At 39.3% G+C, this 23,647-nt stretch overlaps 1 protein-coding gene across 1 annotated transcript in view; it reads right to left on the bottom strand.

The window, feature by feature from the left end:
• LOC116521105 (sodium channel protein type 5 subunit alpha-like) overlaps positions 1-23,647 on the bottom strand; it is a 286,693-nt gene that overhangs the window by 172,416 nt on the left and 90,630 nt on the right. Inside the window, exons 7-11 of the mRNA XM_032235761.1 lie at positions 21,506-21,647; positions 19,876-20,073; positions 14,912-15,082; positions 10,775-11,155; positions 1,687-1,819 (exon numbers count right to left, since the gene is read on the bottom strand). Of these exons, the coding sequence (XP_032091652.1) occupies positions 1,687-1,819; positions 10,775-11,155; positions 14,912-15,082; positions 19,876-20,073; positions 21,506-21,647 (1,025 nt within the window). The remainder of the gene's footprint in view (positions 1-1,686; positions 1,820-10,774; positions 11,156-14,911; positions 15,083-19,875; positions 20,074-21,505; positions 21,648-23,647) is intronic.

Here is a 23,647-nt window from a genome sequence, read left to right as displayed (position 1 = left end):
AAAGAATAAAGATCTGTATGCCTTCAGACACTGCTAAAATACAATTCCTAACATTGTCTGCCACTAGCTATACTGAACAGGGTTCTTAAGGGTTGTAATTTGGCATCATCTGGAGGGCTATAACTCACACAGCCTTGGCACAGAACCAATCCTAAATGCCTCCCTCTTTTCTTGCCCTTATTTTTTACCAATTTTACATCTAAGTAGACTGGATACAAAATTACCCTAGGAAACTGTGGCTGGAAAGGAAGTTCCAGTATGGAATGAAGTATATACAGGCAGTCCTTGATCAAAATTTTGGAATTTTGAATATTTTGGAACTGGCATGTATTTATGACAATTGCAGTGTCTCAGGGTCACATGATTGTCTTTCCAACAAGCAAAGTCAATGGGGAAGCCAGATTCATTTAACAACCACATTACCAACTTAACAATTGCAGTGATTCATTAAATAACTGTGACAGGAAAGTTCGTAATCTGAGACAAAACTCACTTGCTTACCAACAGAAGTTTTGAACTCAGTTGTGGTCAGAGGTGGAGCACTACCTATACTCTTTGAACAGGTCGATCCAGTTATTGATGAGATACATTAGGAAGGGAAAAATTATCTGGTATGAAAAGTATCAGAGAATCATCGACAAGGAGGGCAATCTAATAGTTGTGTGTCATCGCTGAAATAACCTGCAGAATAATATCTATGCCCTTTGTAAGGCAACTTCCACGCTGTAATAAATGATTACATTCTAGCCATATTATGTAACTAACTTACTTACTTCTAAGTTGATATTTATACAACTGCTCTGTGTAATTCTGAGCTGCTAGGAGTTAACCTAATGTTGCTTCTGAATGAAACAATACAAAATCCTATTAAAAGGAGATTAGCAGGATTTCTTTCCCAAAGGTTAAATAAAGATCTCTTAGAGCAGCTGTCATTTAGGACACATTCCCCACATCCTTCTGATGCACTGCAGCTTCAACCCCCAGAGCTTAAGAAATGCTGCACAGGAATTCTGGGTCTTGTAGTCCCAATGCAACTGAAAGCTGTCAGATTAGAGGAAGGCTGATATATAATATAGTGCCATTCAACAATCAATCAGCAAAGTGGTGCATCAGTTGATATTCTATACGACCACAAGTGGGACCAGAATTTCCATTATAAGTTGTCGTGGCCATAAATCAATTTTATAACCATTTTTATGTCAGTCATAAAGAAAATCATTATGGAGGTTAAATCAGTCATATGGTCTTAAGTGAACTAGCTTCTCCCCAATTTCTGATTTTGCCAGAAATCAGTAAGAAAATTGACAAATCATGATCATGTCACCACAGGATACTGCAACCGGTCATAAATGCGAGCCAGCTGCCAAGTGCTTATATTACAATTACATGAAGACCTTGGAGGACAGTGTGATGATTGTAAATGTGAGTACAGATCATAAATCACTTTTTCTGAGAGCACTGTAACTTTCAAAGTAACTAAACAAACAGTTCATAAGTCAAGGACAGCCTATATCATGATATTTCCGATATTCTAGCTCAGGGGTCTCCAAACTTGCAACTTTAAGACTTGGGGACAAACTCCCAGAATTCCTCAGTCTGCCACAATAGCTGAGGAATTCTGGGAGTCTTAAAGTTGTCAAGTTTGAAGATGCCTGTTCCAGGTAGAATATCACATGGAAGTCTTACCTTCCAGGGCACTGGTGATGATGCTAACAGCACTGACAGCACGTTTCCTTTGAAAGTGTTCCTCGGGATGCTCCATAGAAAGGCGGTGGGGTGATAAAAGCTGCCTCTTGTTCAGGTCTTCAGAAAGGGAGGTCTAGGTCAAGAAAGATACGCATGAATAGCCCATGTAAGCCAAAAAAATGCATATCTTATGTCCTTGAATATAATTTTTATTTTTCATTTTTCATGCCCACACCTACAGCATTTCCAAAGTAGTGAAGTCTCTGGTATGAACAGTTTCATCAAAGGAAAAAGATTATTAGTTAGTTGTCATTAAAGGGAAAATGGGCAGCGATCCAGAATTAAAGAACAGACATTATTCTTCCCCCTGGTTGTTGGGATATATCATTCATCAGCAGCATAGAAATAATAGCCAGACTGTCAACCTGGAGGACACCAGGAGCACCAATTGTAGCCCAGCAAGTTCCTGAGACTGGTAGCTAGTAGCCCTCATACATTATTCTATCTCAATTTCTTACCATGTCCAGCCCAATGCACAAAGAAGGAAAATTCAGACACTTGGTAAATGGCTCCTATTTGTGAGGGTTGCAGTGTCCTGTGGTCATGTGATCACCTTATATGACCTTCTGAGAAGCAAAGTCAATGGAGAAGGCAGATTCACTTAACAACCATATTACTAATTTAACAATTTCAGTGATTCACTTAACAAATGTGGCAAGAAACATCATACAATGCGGCAAAATTCACTTAATAACTGCCTTGCTGAGCAACAGAACTTTTTGGCTCAACTGTGGCTATACGTTGAGGACAACTTGTATATAGTTATGTTGACTGTAATGAACAAATCTAGGTTACCCTCCCCTTAGCCACCCCATGGAAGTCATTAGGAAAGAGTCCACCACGTTTGCTAAAGTTAACTCAGTTTTTGTTCTCTTGTGGTAGTTAAGAGCTCCCTGTGGTGCCTATTCATCTATCACTTTTGGCGAGCAGGAGATCTTTGTTTTTCCAAACTCCATTCCTGCTAATGTTCCTAAATGACACATAGATGCTAGCAGGTGTAGTAATTGTAGGAGTGGATCTATGGCAGGCAAGGGTTGTGTTTTGCAGAATAGGAGATACGCCGGATATGTCTAAGATGGCTGAACTGTTTAACACAAATCTAGTCTGGAAGACATTTCCTCTGATGAAAAGGCTGCTGGCACAATGCCACCCAAGCATAAATTATGTGGAAAGCAAGTTGTGTACCAATTGTCAGAGTAAAAAAAAAAAAGAATGCCCAGCTCCAAAGTTATATAGAAAAGTTCCCTTGGCTCATATTTCACAATGAATTAAAATTATCTGAGTCTGTCCATTTTAACAAATTCCAAAGGGTCAAGTACAGAATGGTCTTTGTTATGACAAACACATGTTTCTAAATCCAAAAGATATTTCAGGGAATATGGCTCAGTTCTCATTAGATCAGAGATGGGCATTAAGGCATTTCATTTGTTTATTTATTTATTTCCCTCCATCTTTTATTTTTACAAATAACTCATCATGGCGAACATACCTAATACTTCTTCTTCCTCTCTTCCCCACAACAACAAACCTGTGATGTGGGTTGGACTGCGACAGAGTAACTAACTCAAAGTCACCTGGTTGGCTCTCATGCCTAAGGTGGGGCTAGAACCAGATCGGGTATTCAGCCAGTTCTGACAGATTCTGGAGAACCAGTGGTGGAAATTTTGAGTAGTTCAGAGAACCGGCAAATAGGCTGGCCCCGCCCCCACTGCCTCCCAGCCGATCTTCTTTTGTTGTCCTGAAGAGGAGAACGGAGCTGGAAAGCAGGTTAATGGGGTGGGGAGGGAATGGGGATTTTGCAGCATCCTCCTCCTGCTACGCCCACAAAGTCATACCATGCCCACAGAGCCACGCCCACAAAACCAGTAATAATTGTTTTTTGAATCCCACCCCTGGCTTGATCTCACTGTCTCCTGGTGATTGGTCCAAAGTCCCCCAGTCAGCTTTCATACCTAGGGCAAAACTGGAACTCACTGTCTCCTGGTTTCTTGCTTGATGCCTTAACCACTAAACACAACTAGCTCTTATTAATGAAAGTCAGAAGTGAATTAAGCATCTGTAGTGATGTTTTCCTCTAATTCAGTATTTTTTTTTTTGTACCAGGGAACTGGTTTTGGGGAAAACAATTTTTCTACAGATTGGCGGTGGTGACAGTGAAGAAGGGGAATGGTTTTGTGCGCTACTTAGCTCCCATACATGTGCAGATGAAACTTGTGTGGACTGGTTCCTAATAGGCCCGGTTCTGGTCTGCAGCCTGGGTGCTGGGACCTTTGCATAATTTATAGCATGTTTCTCATTTCTTCTTTTTATTGCAGGTGGAAAAGGGATACAAAACCCTAAATTTTATTTATTTATTTTATTTATTTATTGGAATTTGTCAAACAATGAGAACAAGAATAAGAGAATAAAAATACAATGACAGGGACAATAGGCACATTAGTGCACTTATGCATGTCCCCTCTATTGACCACTTAAGTATGAAGTAAGATCCATGGAAGTCAATTTGTTACTGAAACTGTGAAAATTTATAGCTGAAACAACTGAATCAGGTAGGGCATTCCAGACTTTGACAACTCTATTACAAAAATCATATTTTTTACAGACAAGTGTAGAACGATTTACATTGAGTTTAAAGCGGTTGTTCGCATATGTATTATTGCGATTAAAACAAGTCTGACCGCAAGAGACACAATTCTAAGGTATCCAAACTGAGAATTTCGAGCCTAGTAGCATAAGGAATTCTATTGTGTACAGAAGAGTGCAAGACTTTTCTCGTGAAGTACTTCTGAACCCGCTCAAGTGTACTGATGTCAGATATATGGCTGGAATTCCAAACTGTTGAACAATACTTGTGAGGAAATTTTTTTTGAAGAAAACTACCCACAATAAATCAACTCTTCAATAAATAAATAAAATCTTCAATTTAGTTCTTTTTTTCTGAAACAAACACTATTGTTAATAAATGGGTATTCTTTTTAGTGTCTATCATTATTTGTTTCTGGATGTAAGATATTACTTTTTCCTGGCAGCTGCAAAAATAACCAGTTACTAGAATGATCAGAAATCAAAATAGCAATTGCCAATTTCCCACTTTCAAAATGAAGTGGTGACCAACATATGCTAAGGAAACGAGAAGATCCAGGATGAACTAGCAAAAGCATTTCTGTTCTTTCTCATACTCACAAACAACAGAGTTCAAGAGGGAACAATACATTTTGAAATGTATGCAAGTAATAAGATTTATAAAATTATAATGAACTCATAAAATCAAAGAGGTTTTCAAAGGTGACTCTCAACAAAATACTGTGAATTTTTAAAATATATTGTTAACATCACATAGAATAGGACTGAGACGATAAGGCAGCTGTTGAAAAAAATTCCCATAATTTATGTAATGGCAATGTGTGATGAATTTATATGTATGATCATTATGCAAAGGCAGAAAAAAAAGCTTACATCAGAAAACTTCATGGTAAAAAGCACCTGCGCTAAGTAAATATGGTTTTAAGAAGGCTTGCCATAGATTATATAAAAAACCATGTACTGTGGGAGATGTTTAATTCAAAACTTCTGGTCTAGAGAAAGTTGCAAACTACAATTTAATGCAGATTGTTTTAAAAATTATTTGGCTTAAAAAAAAGAATTAAAGTGTAAGACAGAAAATACTACTAAATATTAACTTAGAAAAAAAAGAAATGACTTGAATTCAGCTGATATTAATCTTCGTATGACTAGATTAGCACAACTTTTCATAAGTATTGGTAGTACAAGCTTTGATGATTGTCATTGTTACCTTCATTATTATATTAATACATTTTATTGTATTTTGTGGTAGTTTTTATTTTTATTAATATTATTAGTTATTATAGTTTCATAAAGAATTAAGCATATGTGTAAATAGTAAAACTAGTAGCTTCATTTTGCTGAAGGTAGCACTAAAGATTGGCATGTTAAGATAAATTCCATTTATTTGGAATTTTTGCTTACATATTTATACAACAGTTGATCCCCATTCAATATGCACCAAAATATTTTGAGCGGGAATAAGTTCTGTTTTTTGTTTAAAAAAAAAAACACCCTCTTTTTAAACACATAGTTTGAGGAAGATGAGCTACCTATACCAACATAGTCTAAGACAGGGGGTCAAACTCAATTTCATTAAGGGGCACATCAGGGTTGTGTTTGATCTTGGGGGGTTGGGGTAGGCGTGGCCAGGGTAGGCATGGCCAGCTCAACATCACTTGTATTGGGGGTGCCTGTGGCGGCCCAAGTGCTCTGCCAGAGAAAACAGGCTCCCAAGTTCCATTTCAGCTATGATGGCCTCCTGCAACTCACTACCAGTAAAAACAAAGATTGGGAGTGGCACCTGCGGCCCTCACAAGCTCTGTTTTTGGCCTCCTGCAACCCTCCTACTCTCCCATTTTTGCTGGCAGAGGCACTGCAGGCCAGTCCTTTACTGTTTCTGGGGCGGCCCTGCAGACCAGATATAAGCACCCCCTGGGCTGGATCCAGCCCCCAGGCCTTGAATTTGACACCCCTGTTCTAAGTAGTTCACAAAAACCCACCAAAATTTGTGGATAACCTGATGAAGCCAAAATACTATCCTGGTTCATTTGGTTCTCTTGGTGGCTTTCAATACCATTAATTTAAGGCACCAGTTTAGAAAATGGGAGATTGTGAGTTCAATTCTTACCTTTGGCATGAAAGTCAGTTGGGTGACTTTGGGCTAAAAGACCTTGAGTTCTACCTTAGCACGAATGCTGACTGGGTGATGTTGGGCCAATCACTAGGGAGGACTGAGTTCCAATCCTTCCTTAGGCATGAAAACCCACTGGATGACTTTGGGCCAATCATTAGGTGATCTTTGAGTTCTAGTCCCACCTTGTCATGAAAGGTGATTGGGTGACTTTGGGTAAGCCACTCTCTCTAGCCCAACCTTCCTCAGAGGGTGTTTGTTCTGGGAAAAATAGAGGAGGAAGGTGTGTATTCACAGTCTTATTTGTAAAAATAATAAAGGCAGGATACAAACAGACTTGAGGATTCAAAAGGAATGATAGTGTCTTGAGTGGTTCCATTCCTTTCTCTGTGATCAGTTCCAATAATGGAGTTTGGAGAAGAACTCAGACAAGGGCCCCCCTGTTGGCAGGGAAAACTATGGGAATGAATTTGGAAGACAGGGCAACAAGACACAGACAAGAGAAGACAGCTTAGTCCACTGCAGGACTATTTACAATGTACATATTGTTCAAAATTAGAATATAATTGTCAGAAAAAGACTGGCTGAACAGGGGTGAGGAACCAAAAGGGGAATTAGTCTGGAATCTTTATGTAGGCACAATAGGGCAAGATCTGACCCCTGTTGAATGCCATTAAACCTAATGAAGCCCAGTTACCGACTGCCATTCTGGGAAGATTCCTGTGAAATAGGCATGAGCAATAGAGTAGCTAATTGAACTCTGAAGTGTGAGTCTTGTTGTTCGCGCTTCACAATAACAACTGTGATGCTTCAGCCACTACATCTCTGATATGGGATCTAGTGTAGGCATACTCTCTGAAGATAATTTTAATTGAGGAGAAGCCATAATTAGCACCATTTGCATTAGCTATTTTTGTGTGAATTTACACACCACTCAAGAATTGGGGATAATATTCTCAGCAGCTTCCAAAGGATTTAGACCAATATCCATTTTGCTAATGCTGAGGGTTCGCAACTCCTGCTGACTGAAGTGGGAAGTAAGAACCTCGCCTGTTCTTTGCTTGGAGAAACAACAGCAGTATATGAGTTAAACTGAAGGGTGACTGTGCTTGCCATTAAGCTGCTGGTATTCTCCTGATGTGGTCCAGTGAACATTTTAATAAACATACATATTAATAAAATATTAGTCATCAGCTGCACACGCCTTTGTAGGCTGAGTAGAAGATATTGGGCGGTGCTGAAAAAATCAGCATCTTCTTACCCACTATGTTTTGATAAATCACAATTTATGATCCACATCTTGGAAGGAAACAGTATTAACTCTATTTTTTCCCCTCTGATTTTTTATGTTGGTGTACTGCATCTAGGATCTGTGGATTGAAATGGGCTATAAAACCTGTACATTTCATCCATCCATTGTCTTTTTTACAATTTGGCAAGATAAACTAGAGTCTATGAAGGAAAGTCAATCTATAGGCTGTAGTACTAGTTAGTATTACAATTTTGACATTTCCCTTCCTATTTGGTATCCCTCAGATATACAGTTAGTTCTCGATTTACGACCCAATTGACCCCAAATTTCTGTTGCTAAGCAAAACAGTTGTTAAGTGAGTTTTGCCCCATTTTAGAACTGTTCTTGCCACAGTTGTTAAGTAAATTGCTGCTGTTGTTAAGTTAGTATCAGGCTTCTCCACTGAGCTTGCTTGTCATAAGATCACAAAAGGGGAATCCCATGAACCCAGGACATTGCAACTGTCATCAATAAATGTCAATCTGAATTTTGATCACATAACCATGGGGAAGCTGCATCAGTCACAAGTGTGGTCATAAGTTGTGTTTTTCAGTGCTGTTGTAACTTTGATCAATCACTAAATGAACTGCTGTATGTCAAAAACTACCCTGTACTACATTGCCACTTGCGTACTCCCACATGTTCTGGAGAACATCTGATCAGTAGATGGTAGCCAGCAGATGTCAGAAGTCACTGAGATTACTTCAGGTCTTCTAAATCAATTTATTTCAAGTCGGTTCTCAATATACAGTGAACTACAGTCCTTAGTGTATTGGCACATCTCATCAAAGACAACACTGGCTTTCAAGCATCATCAAGATAGGATCTGCTATCTGTCCTGTAGTCCAGTGTTCCTCAACCTCAGCTACTTTTAGGTGCATGGACTTCAACTCCTAGAATTCCACAACCAGCTTGCTGTGGAATTCTAGGAATTGAAGTCCTTGCACTTTAAAGTAGCTGAGGTTGAGAAACACTGCTCTGGTCTCTTCATGTCTATGTTGCTGCTGATGGCCCACTTCATTGTGAAACTAGTTTTCTGTGGACAGGGTCTTTCAATTGGCTTAAGGCATATGGTTCCCTTCAATGAAGTTAAAACCTCCACAAAATCCTAACAGATCAAACACTTTCAAGTAATCCCCCCTCCAGGTTATCTCTCTGTAACCACATATCAGTAATTTCCTTTTTTATGGATTATTCCATGACAAAACAATATATGAAATAGGTTTGTGTTGTATTAGAATGCACATCTGTACTCGACTGAGTGAATTTCCATGGAATTAAACCAAATAGAATCATGAGAACATGAAGATAGTTAGCCAGTTGTAATGTTAACACATGTCACAGTTTCATATTCTCTTTTTCATTCTATTATTGTGTCTGTTCATGGGCTTTCCCTCCATAATAATATAGCTATGATTCAACATTTCTGCCTTCATCCCAGAGGAATATTTAATTCTGCTGTACTAGCAAATCTGCACTGAATTATAAGCAGGGATAGTTGAAATGTAAACAATATCCACAAATCAAGATCAGAGAAACAATTTAGGCATCCAAGGTCAGCGGAAACATGGAATCAAGTCCTGGAGCTCTGAACATATTTAGCTATGTATCTATTTTTAGATGTACATCCCATCTTTTGTTCAAAAACTCAAGTCTTTCTTTCTCTTATTTTTTCCCACAAGAACCCAGAAAGGTATGCGGGATCCCTTGGTGCTCTCTGAGCTTGCTTGTTTTCTTGCAGACATTTCATTACCCAAACTAGATAACATCATCAGTGCTAGTAGGGAGTGGGGTTTGCTTTCAATTTATATTCAGGACAGGTTAAGCCACTAGATAGAATATAAATCAAGAGGAAACTTCACTCCCTTCTAGCACTCATGATGTTATGAAACATCATAATGAAATTTTTGCTAGAAAACAAGCAAGCTCAGAGAGCATTAAAGACCCTGAGCTACAAATATTCTCCTTTATTAGTATCCAGAAAGATATGTTGGGCTGACATACTGTCACATCACCCTCTGAGGAGTGTTGGGTCAATCCAACACTTTCACCACTATGCTACACTGTCTTTCTTCAGTCTCCAGAAGAGTTAAACCATAGGAAACATCTACTAAAGGTGAGACAACCAACCCAGTAGCAACAGCAACTTCTGAGAGTTAAGGAAAGACTATTAAAATTACAGGTAGTCCTCAATTTATAACCACAATTGAGCCCAAAATTTCTATTGCTAAGCAAGACAGTTGTTTCGCCCTATTTTATGAGCTATTTTGTCGCTGTTGTTAAGCCAATCACTGCAGTTGTTAAATAAATCATGTGGTCACTAGGCAAATCTGACTTTGCATGGCAGAAGTCAGCTGAGAAGGTTACCAGTGATGATCACATGACCTCAAGAGAGTGCAACTGTCATAAATAAATGCCAGTCGTCAAGTGCTTGAATTCTGACCGCATAACCACGGAAATGCTGCAATTATCCTAAGTATGAAAACCAATTGTAAGTCATTTTTTTCAATGCTGTTGTAATTCTGAATGACCACTAAATGAACTGTTGTAAGTTGAGGACTACCTTTACTGCAGAACAAATGAATCAAACACCTTTTTATGTTTTGTCTGCTGATTCCTAGGGATGACAAGGGGTAAGCACTTTTAGCAGTCACTGATCTCTGAATCATCACCTTAACCCAAATCTTAATAATGATTAAGGCTCTAGATTGCAGCATCAGGATCTGACGTTTGCATCTAACATCTGGAGAGAAAATGGGTAGAAGAATTCTTAATGCCAAACCCCAGTAACTACTAGAAGTATCTCTTCAATGAACTTATGATCTAGCAAGCCTCGCTCAGAACATCAGCCATAGGCTATATATAAATATCCTCACCAAGGCTCTGTAAATATTCTATTTTTACCACATGTCTTCTTGTATTGGTCTGTCTGTCTGTCAAACTTCTGTAAGTCACAGTATATGGTTGATTGGTGGGCTATGTGAGCTTGGCAGCTGACAAAGGAAATCCAAAGGGCAAGGCAAGAATAAAAGTAGACCCACCGTGTCAGCTGTTCCATATTTCTCTGCCATTAGTGGTGGTAACAGCACATCGGTTGGAGTAGTTGGATCCAAGCTTTCTCCACCCCCAATCAACGACACTACTCCGTTGCAATCCACCGAACTGTTCCTTTTGCTGTTATAGGTGTAGATAGGAGAGCTATAAATCCCTTGACTCTGTGCACTCATCCGTCTCCCGTTCCTCAGAATTAGCAGTGAGCCATGTTGGATTTCACTGTCCCCGACTGTGCTAATATCATCATCAGCAAATTCTGCCTCTGAACCTATTTCCCTGCTGCGTAGCCGGAAACTGAAGACACTTCCATGGCTGGTTTTACGTTTCACCGAATTTTCAAAAGAGCCTGAAGTAAAACCCAGGAGAGCCTTGAAGGATTCAGAGAAAGTGGAAAAGGCCAGTGAGAGGAGAGAGGAGGGGAGGAGGAGGAATAGAAAGGAATCAATTTAATAATGCATTTATTGGATGCTAAGAAGGTGTCAAGTTCCATCAATATTGCAAATCTCTCCACATACATTTATGAGATATTATTTTGGGAGAACGACTGGAGACAGATGGAATGGGACTTCCCTGTGCTCTGCACAATTTGCCTGCCACTACATTGGCACCTGGAAGACCACCTGCTCATTCTCTTGGGCTAGATTGCACCTACTTGGCTTCCAGCTGTAATCCCTACCATCAGTGCATTTGATTAACACAATTCCCATTGCTGTCCCAATCCCTTAGAAAATATTTCTAAGCAAAAGCTTAGCCCAATTCTCTTTTAGTATTGCCAACATCAAGATGGATTCAAGAAGATCAATTCCTTAATAAATTACATCCTTCATGAGATGAGATATTGGGCAACTACCAGCTAGGTTGGAAGGAGGTATCAAGAGAGGGCCTAGCTTGGAATCATTGCACAGTTGCAAGTAGCCTAAATTTGACCTCCCCTAAACTCTACAAGCTTGTCTGGTCATTTCCAGGGGAAAGCAAAGGGTTTAGTGAGATTCTTGCAACGCAGGTAGGAAACAATAATATTACTGAGTTGGCTATTCACAAGTGGCTCTGGTTGCTTGTCCCTGACACAAGCCCTCTTAGAAACAGGCCATTAGATTACAACTAATTTTTCAAAATCAAGAAATGTTAACCAATGAACTGTGCATACACAGAAATGGGATCTCCCACAATCAGAGTAATAACTGGAACAAATTAACAACTGATGAATAATGAAAACTTCTGCAACACAGGCACTTACACACACAAAGAGAAAGTCACACATAAATATGAATGAGTAGATGCAAAGATGTCACCAGCAGTATTTTTCCCACATTTGCAGAAATGTGCTATTTAAAATATTCCCATGGCCATAACAGCAAAGTGAATTTTGCCATGATCTAATGCAATGATGAGAGTAGAAATAAAAAGAGAATAGAATAGCGACACTGAAAGAGAAGTTTTCAGTTGTTAATCAGAGAAAAGTCATTTCCATAAAACAATAATCAAATTGATTAATCTTCTCCTGATAATTAAACAGTTTTCACTCAGAGTTTGGCCCAGACTTCTCAAAAATGTTTTAAGTGCTTTGATGCTTGTATGTAAGTGGATGACAAATGCATACATGCAAAATAAAAAGACAACTCATCTGCTGAAGTAATCCACCCCAAGAAAGATGTTGCTTCATTTCACATCTAGCCTGGCATATATTTTTTTATCATTTTTTATCATTTTCCATGCCAAAATCCATTCAAAACAGACCAACTCATTAAATCATTTCCGCATGAACAATCTTGCAATTAGTAAGATTGTAAGATTAATTCAGTTAAATAACAAGAATAAAATACCCACAAAAAGAATAAAAAGAAAAAAAATCATCTGAATGTCACTCATGCAGGAGCAGTTTAAGATTGATGTAGTTATCTCGAATCATTTACCACTTCATCATCTATACTTCACATGCAATTTGCCAAATACTCTCTAAGATTGTCTAACACTTAAGGATTCCGATATTTATTTCAACACACAACAATTTTGAGAAGTTTTGAGTTGGCCCTTCTAGAAAGAGAGGAGGCCCCAACGAAAATGCTGTAGAAAAGAGGCTAGTTCTGTCTTAATCCTAGAAGCAAGCTGGGACCTACTGTCCGTGACTACTTGAAACTTCTTTCTTCCACAACTGTTATTCAAACTCAGAAAAGGATGAACCTGCTTTAAGATACTGTATGAAAAAACTATGTTTTTATTTATTTAATAAATGTATATGCCAGGAGCCTTGGTGGCACATTGGTTAAAGTGCAGTGCTGCAGGCTAACTCCGTCCACTGTGGAATTCAATCCTGACGGGGCTCGGGGTTGACTCAGTCTTCCATCTTTCCAAGGTCAGTAAAATGAGAAGCCAGATTGTTGGGCGCTATATGCAGATAATGCTTCTACATTGTAAACCGCCCAGAGTATTATAAAGCACTATGAGATGGGTATATAAGTCTAAATACTATTGCTATTGCTATATACTGCCCATCTCACCAATAAGGCATCATTGGGTAGCTTGATGTCTATGGAGATTTTCAGTCATCCAGATCATAGTTGTCCCAAAGGTGCTTTTTAAAGAGGCAACTGAACTTTCTTTATCTTTCTTTGAAGACGCTTTGCTTCTCACCCAAGAAGCTTCCTTCAGTTCTAACTGTATGATGGGGAATGGAAGTATTTATATTCTTTGCAGACAGCTGGTCATTTGCATCCTTTTAGAGAGTTGTTGAGATCACTTAAGAGATTTATCTGCGTCCTCGGGGTCACCTGGGTGATGTAAATGGGCATAGAGCAGGAGATGGATAATGTCATATCCTTCTCCCTGTGTTGAGAGGACTGTTCAATTTTGACACAGATAGCCCCTTTGACCTTTCTTTCAAACCAACTGTCCTCTCTATCCAAAATGTGGACTTGCTGTCTTCAAAAGAGTGGTCTTTGTCTTTTAAATGCAGATGGACTATTGAATCTTGTCTTGATGGGTTTGCTTCCTATGATGTGCCATGCGATTAAGTGGTTGTTTTGTTTCCCCAATGTACATATCTCACTGCATTGTACTGCATATACCATATTTCTTAGTTTGTGTCTGGATATTTTATCCTTGGAGTGGACAAGCCCTCTCATCTATCTCCAATCTACCACACAGTCCTTTCAACAGTTCTACACCCATCTGGGTGGCCTCAACAACTCTCTAAAAGAATGCAAATTACCAGCTGTCTGCAAGGAATATAAATATTTCCATTCCCCACCATCCAGCCAAGCTAAAGAAGCTTCTTGTATGAGAAGCGAACTATCTTCAAAGAAAAACAAGAAAGTCCAGTGGCCTCTTTGGGACATTGGATGGTTTACAAACAAAATTTATCAATAAAAAAACAATTAAAACTTTTAAAAACTATACAAAAAAAGACAGACAGGGACGAGATCCTGCCAATGCTTTAAGGCCCTAAGCCAATTGGCAAAAACCAAATTGTGATACTGCACATTCAGCGAACCGGTAGTAAAATGGTTAGGAACCCACCACTGTGTTCAAGACAAAATGCCTTGTACAAGTACAAATAAAGAAGTTGCAGTAGTTAAATTCAGAGGCTTGGCAAGGCCTTGAATATCTAAACACAGATAGTCTTCAACTTACAACCACTTATTTAAGGATCAAAGTTATGACACCAGTGAAAAGAGTTACTTATTAACGTTTTTCACATTACAACCGTTGCAGTATCCCCACGGTCATTTGATAAAAATTTGGGTACTTGGCAACTGGCATGTACTTATGACAGATGCAGTGTCCTGGGGTCATGTGATTACCATTTCTAAGCTTCCCAGCTGGTTTCTGACAAGCAAAGTCAATGGGGGAAGCCAGTTTCACTGAACAGCCTCACAATTCACTTAGTAACCTCAGTAGTTTGCTTAACAACAGTGACCAGAATGGTCATCAGATATGACGCAACTCACTTAACAATTGTCTTGCTTAGCTATGGAAATTTTGGGCTCAATTCTGGTCGTAAGTTGAGCGCTATCTATGTATTAATCTAGATAATGCCTCCATCTCTCTGAAAAAAATATATGCTTAAGCTCTTCACAAAACAGTTATGACATTCCTTTGATAAACATTTTAGTGCAAACACTAACCGCCCTTCGTTGGCCATCATCAGAATCAGGCTCTTGATCTTCTGCCTCATCATCTGCCCCCGAGGACTTCTTTTTTCTTCTTTGATTCCTTTGTTCTTTGAAGTTCTTCATGGCCACAGGTGACACTTCAAATGAACTAAGTGACAATGAATCAATGCCTCGAGCTAACGCCTGAAAGAAAACAGAACAATAGAAATATATAAACTCGAAGTCTCTTATTTGAAAACCAGCTTTAATGCATGCTAGCTATTTGTATCAATGACACCCAGGACTATGTTGTACCTCTTCAAATAAAACAAAGCAAAAACCCCACAGTGTTTCTGATATTTTTTTTCACAGGCATTTAGGCATCTCTACTCAAAGCAGTTATTGGAAGTGAGATTCTTATGCCATGAAAAAGGAAGCTGGTGTAATTTGGAGGTGAAAATTGTCCTAAGAAAAATGTGCTATTAGAGCAAGGAAAGGCCCTGGATTGAGCCAAATATTCTTCCCCTTACAAATAGCAATCTTGCAGTGCATTTCTCTCATCCCCAGCAGGAACATATTGAGGCTAAAAGGGCCTTCCATCCAGCCCAGGGGTGGGGAACAAAAGCCCTTTTAAGACTTGTGAACTTCAACTGCCAGAATTCCTGAGTCAGCCATACTAACTCAGGAAGTCTGGAAGTTTAAGTCCACAAGTCATAAAGGAGCCATGGTTCCCCACCTCGGCTCTAAACCCAAGAGAATCATGTCCATTTGTAAAACTATCATTTCCATTTGTCTGAGCTAGAGGGGAAACAGGCCCTTTTCTGAAGCAATGGCTGCAGAGAACCTGGGGAATAGGACAGAGGTGGTATTCAGCAGGTTCTGACCAGTTCTGGAGAACTGGAGTGGAAATTTTGAGTAGTTCGGAGAACCAGTAAATACCGACTCTGACTGACCCCGCCCTCATCTATTCTCTGCCTCAGCTGATCGGGAGGAAATAGGAATTTTGCAGTAACCTTCCCCTGGAATGGAGGGAATGGAGATTTTACAGTATTCTTTCCCCTGCCATGCCCACCAAGCCACACCCACCAAGCCATGACATGCCCACCAAGCCACAGAACTGGTAGTAAAAAGTTTTGAATCCCAACACTGGAATAGGACTTTTTGTTCCCTCCTTCATGCCTTCACCAACTAGTATCCAACGGATCAAGGTTCCCAAATATTTGGGAACATTGATAGAGACATTTGAAGTTAAGAATGGAACACATTGTAGTCTCTGCCACAAAATGGCTACCAGGTGAAGTCTAGCACCAATCGGGGACTGAACTGGATGACTCCTTCCTCTGGTCCCTTCCAATCCAGGATTGTATTTTGTTTATTTTGTTTGTTTGCTTGCTTGTTTGTATCCTGCCTTTATTATTTTTACAAATAATTCAAGGTGGCAAACATAACCCACACACCTTCCTCCTCCTATAGTCCGCACAACAACAATCCTGTGAGGTGGGCTGGGCAGAGAGTGAGGGACTGGTCCAATGTTAACCAGCTGGCTTTCATGCCTAAAGTGGGACTAGAACTTACAGTTTCCAAGGGATTGGCCCCAAGTCATCCAGCCAGCTGTTGTGTCTTAGGCAAAGCAAGCATTGACAGTCATAATGTCAATAGCACAATGTTGGACATTTCTGAATACAGCCGTGTTTTGCTAATTGGAGCTTTCCAACTTCCCAACTTTGCATGGGGCTTCAAACTGCAAGATTACAGGTAGTCCTCAGTTTAAACCACAATTTTTGAGCCCAAAAATTTCTACTACTTATCAAGTTAGTTACTAAGTGAATTTTGCCCCATTTTACAGCCTTCCTACCACAGTTGTTAAATGAATCACTGCAGCATTTGATAACTTACTAGCACAGTTGCTAAGTGACTCTGGATTTTCCATTGACTTTGCTTGTCAGAAGGTTGCAAAAGAGGACCACAAGACTCTGGGACACTGAACAGTTAATCATAAATATGTGTCAATTGCGAAGGGCGACCATGGGGATACTGTGATGGTTGTAAGTGTGAAAAATGGCTGTAAATTACTTTTTTCCAGGGCTTTGTAAGTTTGTAAGTTTGAACCGGTTACAAAGGGTTGTAACTCGAGGACTAATTGTATCCCCCTATTTCTTCCCATCCCCACCCCCATGAGGAGAGGAAAAGCAAGATTGCACAAAACAAAACCTCATATAGAGATTTTAAATTGTGTACCTGCTTCACACCCCCTTTTCTCACAATGCATTCCAAAAGGAACCTGCTCCTCAAGCTAATTGGATCATCAACCCTCTAACATCACAGCTTGTGATAAATTTCTATCCTTGCCTTCATTCTTCTGTTTTAAAATCCAAGATAACGATCCATCATCCCCATGTTCACCAGTCATGCGCCAGCTCTCCCAGCATCTAAACATTTGGGCAGTGTCATCTACTGCTGTGAATATACTACAGTATATTCTTGTTGCTGGTTCAGAATGCATTTATTATTATTATCATTGCAAGCAGAATCTTATCCCACTGAATGATGGAACAAGCTGTGACCAAGGATCCAGAATAATAAACCCAAACTGTTAAAAAAAATGAATAAATAATACGCAGATAAGATGGTTTGCTCTGTCACATCTCTTTCAATCACTGCTGGAATGTCTGCTAAAACCAAGGGGCGTCAAAAACAGATCTAAAGCCAAATTTATCACTTGGGATGGGAAAATAAGGGTGATGGTGATAATAGCCTGGAAATAGCAATAAAAAGCACTCACTAATATTTATGAAAATAAGAAAACAACTAGAGAAAATGGACACTAGCTAGAAAACAGCACATCATCATAATAGCCAGAATCGTTCATTTTAATTTGATTTTCCCCCCATTTTCACATTGTTAAAATAATAAGGGAATATACTTTTATCTCCCAAGTGCCATATTTTCTAGGGATTCAAAGTGACTTACAAAGAGCATCCCTCTGCCTCCAATCTGTGCATCACTACTCTCGGGTAGACAAGATTTGATTACAGGTAGTACTTGATTTACAACTGTTCATTTAATGACCATTCAAAGTAACAACAGCATTGAAAAAAGTGATTTATGATCGTTTCTCACATTTACGATCATGGCAGCATCCTCATGGTCATGTGATCAAAATTTGGACATTTGACAATTGACTCATATTTATTATGATGCTTGCAGTGTCCCAGGGCCATATGATCCCCTTTTGAAACCTTCTGACAAGCAAATTCAATGGGGAAGCCAGATTCACTTAACAACTGTTTTACTAACTTAACAACTCCAGTAATTCACTTACCAACTGTGCTAAGAAAGGTCGTAAAATGGGGCAAAATTCACTTAACAAATGTCTCACCTAGCAACAGAAATGTTGGGAACAATTGTGGTCATAAGTTGAGAACTACCTATACTCCTTGATCTATACTGTGTAAGGCTAGTAAGACATGTCTAATCTGTTACTCTACTCATTACAAAGTCCTCCCTTCATTTCATATGTTAGTTACAATGAGTAATGACACAGGACCCCACCCACCCACCTACCCACCTACATAAATACATACAATGGGGCCTGGATGGTCCAGAAATGTGAAAAAGAAATAGTGTACCTTTCTCACAAAATAGCCATTGATATTAAAGCGAGGTGTCGGTTCAAAACTATCCAACTTGCTTCCTGGGCTTAAGACATAACTAAAACTCACAGCCTCCCACTTTCTAGCACATTCTTTTAACCAGTACATCAGAACTGTCTCTCAAATACATGTTGGCTTGTGCTAGTCAGCATTATGTATTCCCTCTTGTCATGCATATCCTTGGCTTTTGTTCTATGAATTGTTTTATTTGCACAAGGGAAAGCTTGGTACTGTTTAAACAACTGGCCCTTTCTATTAATTCACTTGTTGACTAATGAGGTCCTAATGGCTGTTTGAAGTGGGAGATCAATAAAGTAAATCTGAAAAAAAAAACCAATTAATTAACTAGAACGGATGGCAAGGACTGCCACTATTGAACAAAAAGCTATTAATTCCCTCTAGTGCTAATATGCTACAGAATAACATCGAAGATGATAAGGTAAAGAATACCAAGGTAAAGACTGCTTCTAACAAGGGCTTCGTAAACAATGCTATAAGGGGAATCCTGAAAGTAACAGAACACCTGTGATTTTTGGACCCAGGTGGGATGAAATAAGCACACAGAATGGATGGTCCTTGCAGTCATGTGATGAAATGCATGATTTGGAATACCCTGATTGACCCAGCAACCATTCCTCTGGCAAAATCAATGTTGGCAGGGACAATGAACTGAAGATCCTGCACGCATCATGTCTAGTTTTTCTACATACAACCAAGCCAAGTAGTTTTACGGATGTGATCCCCTTTTATGACCTTCTGACAAGCAAAGTCCGCGGGGAAGCTAGATTCACTTAACAACTTATTAACTTAAGTGCAGAGATTCATTTAAAAACTGTAGCAAGAGGGATGGTAAAATGGGGCAAAACCCACTTAACAAGTGTCTTGCTTAGGAACAGCAATTTGGGGCTCAATTGTGGTCGTAAGTTGAGGACTACCTATGTTGGCCCTCAAGGGTATGGACACACCAGGCTGGCTTTTGACTATATAGGTTCCGTACTACTGTCTTGAGAAAATGGAGCTCCCTATTACATCTTTAATTGAGTAACTCGCTACTACAGCTTTATTACAAAGTTACCCTGGAATAAGTAACTATGGAGTAATGGCCCCCATGTTTAATCAATGAGATGCTTATTCTGATCATGCAACCAACATTTTAGCACAGAGGTGGGGAACAATGGCCCCTTTATGGCTTATGGACTTCAATTCCCAATATTCCTGACCCAGCATGGCTCGCTCAGGAATTCTAGGAGTTGAAGCCCACCAGTCATAAAAGGGCCATCGATGCCCACCTCTGCTTTACCATAAAGAAAAGAAAAGCTGCTTCAAGTTGGGAAGTTTACAAACCTCTTGCTCTTTCTTCAACGCCTCCATGGCTTCTCGAAATTTCTTTTCCTTGGCCTCCATTTCTGCAATGGTAGCTTGGTTCTGTTCTTCATAAGCCATGGCCACCACAGCCAAAATCAAGTTGACTAGGTAAAAGGACCCCAGAAATATGACCAGCATGAAAAAAAGCATGTAGATCTTTCCAGCAGATCTCAAGGTCTATATAAATGAGAGAAAGGGAGAGAGAAAAAGAAAAAATGGGAGAGAAAAGAGTTATTCAAGAGTTATTAGAAACACACATGCTTCATCATAAATATTTGGGAATCCTCATAACATTAGTGGATCTCACTGCATTTTCCAGAGATGACCAACAACAGAAAATATGTCTTTATGGATGTATGTATATATGTATGTATGTATGTATGTATGTATGTATATGTATATGTATATGTATATGTATATGTATATGTATATGTATATGTATATGTATATGTATATGTATATGTATATGTATATGTATATGTATATGTATATGTATATGTATATATTGAAAGTTACAACCCCCGGTATGCCCAAATATGGGAGGAAGTTCACTACTTCCATTCTCTGTCCATCGGCTCGTCACAAGAGACCATCCAGACAGAAACCCAATATTTTTACTGTTGCCTTTGTTACATTTTTTTTGTTTATATATAATATAATTTATTATATTATAGAATATATAAGAATATATATATATATATATATATATATATATATATATATATATATATATATATATATATATATATATATATATATATTTTCATTCGCCTTGAGTTATTTTCCCCACAGATGCAACCTGGTAAGTTCTTCAGCTGAGAGAGAGGGACTGGCTTGAAGTCCCCCAAGACAGTTTTCATCTCTAATGCAGGACTAGAAATCACAATCTTCTGGTAATTGGCCCAAAATCATCCAATTGTCATTCATGCCTGGGGCAGGATTAGAACTCACTGTCTCCTGGTGATTGGTCCAAAGATAACCATATGACTTTCATACCTAAAGCAGCCATAGAAATCACAGTCTTGTGGTGATTGGTCCAAAATCACCCAGCCAGCATTCATGCCTGGGGCAGCAATAGAACTCACAATCTTCTGATGATTGGCCCAAAATCACCCAATCAGCATTCATGCCTGGGGCAAGATAAAAACTCACTATCTCCTGGCAATTGGCCCAAAGTCACCCAGCTGGCATTCATGCCTGGGACAGGATTAGAAGTCATTATCTCATGATGACTGGTCCAAAGCCAACCAGTTTTCAGGCCTAAAATGGAACTCGAACTCACAGTTTCTTGGGTTTCAGCATATTACCTTGATCCTTAGACCAAGTTGGTTCTTTATAGCCAACAGCTCCCATAGACTCTGGACAGCTTACAGAAACATGTCTGCCCATTTTGCAACCACATAGAAACTGTTTGCCATTGCCTTTGTCTAGAATAAGTTTTCAACTTTTGTGTTTAGTTTTGAGATTCCTGGTCATCTCTCATCCAAGCATTCACCGAGCTTATTATCTTCCAAGCTGAGACAAGATCAACCAAGTGTTGCCATCTGCTGAGACCCTGCAGGAAAGCCAAGCTATAACGAGTAAACATGACAATAAATAAGGAGGCTACCTGTTGGTAGAGGCGTTCCCAGCAGTCTTGAGTCATGAGACGGAACAAGGAGAGAAAAGCCCAGCCGAAAGTATCAAAGCTTGTGAAGCCATGGTCAGGATTGTCTCCAGCCTTTAAACATCTGTAGCCTTTTGGACACGTGCTGCAGAAGACAAAGTAGATCTGGTCAGCCACACTAACCACCTGTTTACCAATGGAAAGCACCTGAAGGCAGGACAAGAAGCAACGGATGGAAACTAATCAAGAAGAGAACCAGTCTAGAACTAAGGAGAAATTTCCAGACAGTGAGAACAGTTAACCAGTGGAACAAGTTGCCTCCAAAAGTTGTGAATGCTCCAACACTGGAAGTTTTTAAGAAGATGTTGAATAACCATTTGTCTGAAAGGGTGTAGGGTCTCCTTCTTGAGAAAAGGTTGGACCAGAAGACCTCCAACGTCCTTTCCAATTCTGTTATTCAATATTCATCTCCCCTCCCCCAATAAAAAACAAACAAAAACAAAGAAGCCATTTTTTCAAAAAAAATCAGCTAATATATTCAATATCTAGTCCATAATATGCTACGCTTGATCTTATCCTAAATCTATAAATAGGGCAGGAAGCAACAATGCATAGCTTCCTGTATTCCAGAACATGGCAATGCAGAGAAAGACAAGTCTGTCCTGTGCAGATCCTTGACTTATAACCACTCTAAACAGAACTGAAAAAGTGATTTATCACCATTTTTCACACTTAGGACTGTTGCCCCACAATGATGTGAACAAAATTCAAACATTTGGCCACTGGCCTACGAAGTCCCAGGAGTCACGCAACCTTCTGACAAGCAATGAAGAAGCTAGAGTCATTAGCAGTGTGTTACTGACTTAAAAACTGCAGTGATTCACTTAACAACTGGGACAAGAAATGTTATAAAATTGAGCAAAACATAACTTAAGAACTATCACAGTCAGCAACAGAAATTTCGGGGACCCATGGAAACCGCAGTGTAAATGCAACTGAAAACCTGATGATGTGCCAACTTCAATTCCTTTGGGAACTTTGAGAATTGAAGTCGACACATTGTCAAGTTGCCAAGTTCGAGAAACACCACTCTAGTCTAGACAAACCAAGCCGCCTGTTAATTAAATATAATTAAATAGCCTGAATTTTGAAGTACAAAGAAAAGGAAGAAAAATATTCTAAGACTGAATCATACGCACATACAAGGCCTTCAACTATATTGGCTCATAAATGAAATAATGGATAATGTATCATGATTGTTAAACAAACGCTTACTCATGAGCAGATATTAAAGCTATTCAGTACAGCTATTCATTCATTCTATTTATATGAGTGCCCATCTCACAATCAAATGCCTGTGGGTGGCCTATAATAAAGTTAAAAAGTATATGTACAAAGTCATTTTTATATTATTAAAAACTTTAAAATTATAAGAGGCATGTAACAAAAATTAAAAAGACACTGGGAAAAGAGCAGAGTTAATTATAGATAGTCTTCAACATTATAACAGCTAATTTAGTGACCATTCAAAGTTACAATGGCACTGAAAAAAAGGGAGTTATGACCTTTTTTTCATGCTTATCAAAGGTGGGTTGCTCCCGGTTCAGCCCGGTTCGGCTGAACCAGTAGTGGGGGCAGTGGGAGACTCCGCCCACCTACCCGGATGCTTTAGCGCATGTGCAGAAACGTCATGCACGAGCACGAGCGAACCGGTAGTAAGCCAGTTAGGAACCCACCACTGATGCTTACAACTGTTGTAGCAACCTCATGCTCACGTGAACTAAATTCAGACCCTTAGCAATAGGCTCATGGCTTTTGCAGTGACCTGGAGTCACATTTTCCAACCTTCTAACAAGTAAAGTCAATGGGGAAGCCAGATTCACCTAACAACCATGTTACTAACCGAACAACTGCAGTGATTCACTTAACAACTGTGACAAGAGAGATTGTAAAATGGAGCAAAACCCACTTAATAAATGTCTCAGTTGGAACAGAAATTTTGAGCTTAATCATGATCTTAAATAAAGGATTACCTGTATGCTGGAGCCATTTCAGTATTTTGCAGATCTGCAAATAGGGTCTTAGGCCTAATGACACAACCAGCTCTTGAGAGATTTCCAAAAAGTCAGAAGAGATAAAGCAAAC

The sequence above is a fragment of the Thamnophis elegans genome, chromosome Z, assembly GCF_009769535.1.
Source record: "Thamnophis elegans isolate rThaEle1 chromosome Z, rThaEle1.pri, whole genome shotgun sequence".
Lineage (NCBI taxonomy): Eukaryota > Metazoa > Chordata > Lepidosauria > Squamata > Colubridae > Thamnophis > Thamnophis elegans.
Note: the sequence above shows the minus strand (reverse complement) of the source record. Positions and strands in the feature narration are given on the sequence as shown.